At 44.1% G+C, this 6,000-nt stretch overlaps 1 protein-coding gene across 2 annotated transcripts in view; it reads right to left on the bottom strand.

Moving 5' to 3' along the window:
* Positions 1–421: 421 nt before the first annotated feature.
* ACBD6 (acyl-CoA binding domain containing 6) overlaps positions 422–6,000 on the bottom strand; it is a 151,908-nt gene continuing 146,329 nt past the window's right edge. For both annotated transcript variants that reach the window (XM_005290761.5, XM_005290762.5), the window contains one exon: positions 422–1,046. In XM_005290761.5, the coding sequence (XP_005290818.1) occupies positions 892–1,046 (155 nt within the window). In that variant the 3' untranslated portion in view covers positions 422–891. The remainder of the gene's footprint in view (positions 1,047–6,000) is intronic.

Below are 6,000 nucleotides of genomic sequence, written 5' to 3'. Positions count from 1 at the left end.
ACTTCCAAGTGACAAGGAGTTGGAGATAAAAGTAACTCACCGGTAACAACATTTTTACTCTGCCATATTTTCACGTTCATAAGCAGTTGCATGAATGATAAAATTATTCCTTGTGACTTCACTCAAGATACGGGCACAGTACTGATGTCTCTCCTCCTTTTACATCATTTATGATGCACTAATGTACTTTATATCTAGAATATAGAGTGACACACACTAAAACCCCCATCCTTTCCCATGGAACTGGGTTGGTGACTGCACTGGCTCAGTCTTTGTTTTTGTCATTTTCTTTTTGAAGAACACTTTCTGGAATGCCCCTCTCAGCTGAGTGTGCTGGTGACATCTGAAAGGCCCCAGTGCAAATAGCTTCACAGGAATCAGCCCACTACCCCCCATCCAAAGACCAGAAAGGAACAACATATGACCTTGTGCTCTCTCTTTTATTTATAGTATTTGTCTGGGCCAAGGGAAATACAGCTCAGCTTCTCTCAGTGGTACCACACCTGATTTCCACAGATCTCATCTGGTCACATCTGAATCTTCAGTGCTGATTTGTTCACCTCTCACTAGTCATGTATATTTTTCAGAAGAGCAGTGGTGTCTAAATATAGTCAAATGTTATCTGAGTCCCCCCACCCACCTAGAGCAGTAATAAATTCCAGAGCATGCAAAAATGGATCCTGTTATGCAGTGTATACTCCTTCCCATATCTCTCCTTCCAAAGACTTATGCTGGTAGATTTGCTGGGCACCCAGCCCTCCCAAACGTCATGCCCGGCTCTCAAAAAACAATGCATATTAAAGAGGGTTGTGGGGGTTAGAATGGGGGGGGGGGGGGTTTATTGCCGTTTCTGTCCATTCTTGAAGCCCCGTGCTGGTGCAATCCTTCTGGTTAGGTTTTGCCAACTGTGTGCTGCTGCAGCATGGAAGTGATTGCTTTACAGTCTGTCACCTCTTCAGGCAGGCAGCCTTCTTGGTCCAAGAGGGTGGGGTCAGCTCCAGACTTCAGCAGCAGCTCCACAATGTCAAAAAACTCACAGGCGGAGGCTGGAGACAAAGGGTAGAGTCAATCTGGTGTTACAATTCAGCAGTGATGGGCATTCAACAGCTGCAACAGTGAATGCCAGCTGCCTCCAAGCTAGAGCTCAAGCATGGTACAGGGCATCCTATACTTATACCGAACATTTTCTGGTGCTAGCAAATGCCATTTTGGCTTTTGGCAACGTATGGTAAATATTGCTTTGGGGAGTAATTAGCACAAATTACTTGGATTTGGATTTACTACTGCAAGGGGAAGGGACAATACAAACTAGATATTTCTGTTGTTCCAAACCATATATCAAGGGTCAGGACAAAGAACTCTAGGGTTCCTCTGGAGTCCTGCCTCCATGACAGCATGCATTTGCACACAGAACAAGGCAGGGTTTTTGGAGACCCCTGCTTCATTTCATATGCCCCTTAACCCATCATGCAGCAGGAGGCAGGGCTTCTTTGGAGCCATGTCTAGTTCAGAGACCATTACCTCTCTCTCACTTCCCTGCCTCAGCCCATGAACTCCCCACTGATACACACTTTCGATGTAAAAAGAAATTATATTCCAAAACTCCACCTGAGCACAAACACACCCGTACATGCAGCTTGGTGCCCATTCGTTTCCAGCACAGAGAGGTGTTACTGCTAGGTGGAAACTACCAGGCAGGCACCAACAACTCTTTTTTTCAAATTCTCATTACTCGGCCAAAACAAAACCAAATTCCACCCTTCCCTAAGGGCTCACACTCTGCCAAGCTGCCACTTCTTATCCCCACCCAATTTAACATGGGCTGTTCAAAAAAGGGCCTTTTTTCAATAATAGGAAAAGAGCTGTGCCTGTTTACATCAGCGGAAGATCTGACCCATGGATTTTACCTTAAAATAACTTTGTAGCACAGATTTCCTCTGAGACCTAAAATGTCTAAGTGCTGATCTGCCTTATGAGACTGTCAGGAGGACAGTTTCCTGTCTGTTAATTGTTGGTTTTAATTATATTTCAGGCACTTTAACAAATTTAGCGGCTTACTCTTCTATGCCGCTAGATGTAGTAATTAGTGTCTTTTACATTACACTGCAGTTTCCGACAGATCCAAGGGGACAAGCAGCAAAGTTTAATCAAAGTAAACTCGAGGTGTGATTGGAGCGTATGTTAAAACAAGGAGTGATGGGACTGATGACAAAGCAGCAGGTGGGATGCAGGAAGAGAGAGAAGTGCCAAATGGAGCGGCACAGGAGAGAGCAACATCCAACAAGCTCTCGGAACCTTTAGGAAAGGGACATTTCTAGAGAGCTGAGGGAGCCATGCAATGGAAACCAATATCATGGTTTCCCGTGGAGGAAAGTCTGTGTGATCTTGAGCAGCTGGTCCTGAGATGGAGACATCTCAGAACCTGCATCTCCAAGGAAGTACTTACAGAAGTGACAGATCTTTACGAAATTGGCCACCTCTAGACTTAAAACGCTAAAGCGGTGCTGCTGGAGCCCCTGTGTAGACACTACTGACGCCAATGGGAGGGGTTCTCCTGTCTGCGTAGGTAATCCACCTCTCTGCCGGAAGAATTCGACAGCAGGGGTTAGGTAGGTATAGCTACATCTCTCAGGGGTGTTGATTTTTTACACCCATAAGAGATGTAGTTATACCGACGTAAGATCCTAGTGTAGACCAGCCTTCATTCTCTGTCACAAATACACTGCAAAGAAAAATGGCTAGCTTTTGCACCAGCCGAGGGTCTGATCCTGAAGGGTGCTAAGTACCTCCATCCTTAAACGACTGCTCAGCAGGTATTCAGCACTTCTTGGGACCAGGCCCAACATGAGGCAATGTGTTGGCCCTGTTGCTATATTGGGAAATCCAAGTGGTCATCAGCCCATCTCAGAAAACATGAAGAAGTCCCTGGAGGTTAGAACAGCTGCTGAATTTATGGCACCCTGGGAACCTCTATTTGTCAAGTGCCAGAGAGGTGGCCCTGACACTGGCACAGGTGAAGATGAATTTTCATTCAGCGCAGTTCGCCTGCTGACTCCATTAATCCTCAGGGTTTTGATGATGAATTTCATTTTTTTTTTATTTTCACTCCAACGTCCCCTCCCACAGCACAGAACGAGCAGAACAGATGGTGCTTTACAAGGAAGACAGAGCGCCCATGGGGATACAGAACCTGCCCACTCTGAAATCACGTGATTGCAAGTGCAAGGAGAAGCCTTGATTTCCTCTGGGAGACACAGAGGCAATGATTTTAGTATTCCCTGTGGGTAGAGGGAGGGGAGCATGGTGAGGAGGAGCAGGAGACTAACAGGGCATTTAGAAGGGAGACCATGCTCATACTGATCAACTCTGCAATAAGCATCGCATATAACCGCAAGCACCAAATGCCCAGAAGCCAGTGAATCCTGCAGGGGAGCAAAGGCAGGTGGGTCCATTTGGAACTCGTAACATGCAGCCCATTTGGGAGGCACATACTGGAGTGTTGCCTCCACTTAACCTCCGATTAAACCCAGGGTCAGAGCCAATTGGAACGAGCCAGGATTTATAACCCATCTAGGACAGAGTTTGACACCTGCTGTAATCAGGAGAGCTGTCACCACAAGGACAGCTGTCAGACCAAAGTAACTCATAAAGGGGATGGCTAAACCCCCCAAAACTGTCCCTGTCTTACTGTCCTCGCTCCTGGGATTTAACTACTTTGTAGTTTACTGTAAAGCTGCAACAAAAGGAGATATTGCAGTCAAACCCAAAAGGAGACATTTTACTCAAGCTCTGTGTGTCTCTGTTCCAATTAATAACCCCACTATGTAGCACCAGTAAGAATCATACCTGAGGATTTTCAATAAATTCTAGTTCTAAGTAATAATCACTTGAGTCAAAACAATGTTTTAAATTAACTAGATCTTTTCAGGCTTCACGTAACATATTACTAGTGCTACAGAATGGGGAGAGGGAAAAGAGAGAAGGAACGTTTTACAGATTGGATTCAGACACATTCAGACAGGGAGGGGACGACATATGGAGCTAGAATGGACCTGAGTGGTAAGGATCCAAGCAGGCGTTCTTGTGGATTAGTTATAGTGAAGGGGATGGGGAGTGAGTGTATACCCAAATGGAGGGGAAGAGGGAGGAATAAACATTTCGTCAATATAGCAACTGAAGGTAAAATATTTTTCACTCTTAAAAGAATTTTTTATTCACACTATACAGGTTTTTAAAAAAAGGCTTTCTTGGAGTGCACCTATAGTGGCTTTTACTCCAAGGGACACTACTGCCTTGATCATATTGCTGTCCAGAATTGTTACCTACCGTTGTTACTGTAACTTAAATGAAGAGTAGAGAAAAAACATTTCCCTTTCCCCCTCCAGTTACTCCGTGCACTTGACGGCACTTTGTGCAGAGTTATTTTCATGGTTTCCCCTGTACAATCAGCGAGTTTCCCTTTTGTTTGTGTGGCTCTAAGACAAAGCAACAGGAGGCCAAAAGAGACAAGGTGGGTGAGGTAATATCTGTTCTGTTACCTCACCCAACTTGTCTCACTAATATCCTGGGACCAACATGGCTACAACACATTGCATATAAGAGATCAAAATCACATTTTTAAAAAAATGGAAAATGTGATTATTAACCACCCGCACCCCCAACTTGGCAGGGTGCCGCAGGGGCATGTAGTAGTTCACACTACTTTACCTCATTTTTTAAAAATGACTAGATTTTTAAGTTGACCTCTTCTAATTCTACCACCAGTCAATCTAATCAAAACCTCTGAAAACAAATAATATCATAAATATAATACAACTTGCATCCTTTGCTTCAGGCAGATATTGCTGGATAGTCTGATCATGTGGCTGAGAAAATTATCAGTTAGCCACAAAACCCATGACCAGTTCAATCACTGTAGATGGGTGCTAGGGGACTGCACAAGGGGAAAAGTGAGGAGTCCTTCCCACAGGCTGGAGAGTGGAAGGGGAGATGCTACATGGGAGCTACTCCAGCCTAATGGCTAAAGTAGCCTCTGTCAACCTTGGGCCTCCTCTGCTGCAGGAAGGATTGGAAGATCCTCTTGTGCAATGAAACTGCACTTATGGACCAGGTGGTAGGACCTGCCCCTTAATAAGGAAAGGATAAAACTCCGAATGAGACAGACAAAGAGAAAGCACAACATGAGGATAAAAGGTGACTAAGATAGTGTTATTCAGACAGCAGAGCCACCATTGTTTGCTACAATAAACAATGACCTATTTCAATCGGAGTGATAGGAATGGCTGTGTTTGAAGTAAGAGGAACAATGGACTGTACATGAAGGGACATGTGGGGAAAAGTCACAAATTGTCAGACTTAATGAACCCTGTGTCTGGACACCTCAGAATTTAGGTAGATTTAGATCCAGATCCAAACTTTGCATCTTGGGCTGATCTCTACAATCGTTTTGCTATCCTGTTCATGTCCTTGTGGTAGGGGTCTGAAGGAGGGCCAGGCACAAATACGACCTGAGCGACAGGTGTCAATAATTACAAGCGACTATAAAATGATGATGATAAATTATTTAATTTAGGAAAATATTCTGGCAGATTTATCAGCCTTTTTTCTTCATTCTCTGCATGTCAGCAGTGTGTGTGTATCATTTTAGTCTCTGCTTTTCTCTTTTGTATAGATCACAATTTTCACTAAAAAGACTACACAAAAAGATTTACTTTAGAACCTCAAGTCAGGTTTTTACAAGTCAAAGCTAATTACGATTCAACTGCAGAAGTGACATCGTTTCAAGAAGTAGGAGAGATGCTGTTTGTTTTGTTAAGTGCAGAACCTTTGAGGCTGGTGTTGCCAGTGTAAACTAGGCTTGTAACTTGTTCATTGTCAGTTCAAGCCACAGCAATCTTCTCTAAAAGAAAAATTCACTGTACTGTATCTGCAACATCCTCCTGTCCCACATGGCTTGTCCAGGATAGGACAGCCAGTGCTCTTTGATATGATTCCTCCATC

This window comes from Chrysemys picta, chromosome 8 (assembly GCF_011386835.1).
Source record: "Chrysemys picta bellii isolate R12L10 chromosome 8, ASM1138683v2, whole genome shotgun sequence".
NCBI classification, from domain to species: Eukaryota; Metazoa; Chordata; order Testudines; family Emydidae; genus Chrysemys; species Chrysemys picta.
The sequence above is the reverse complement of the archived record's forward strand: the minus strand, read 5'-3'. Positions and strand labels throughout refer to the sequence as shown.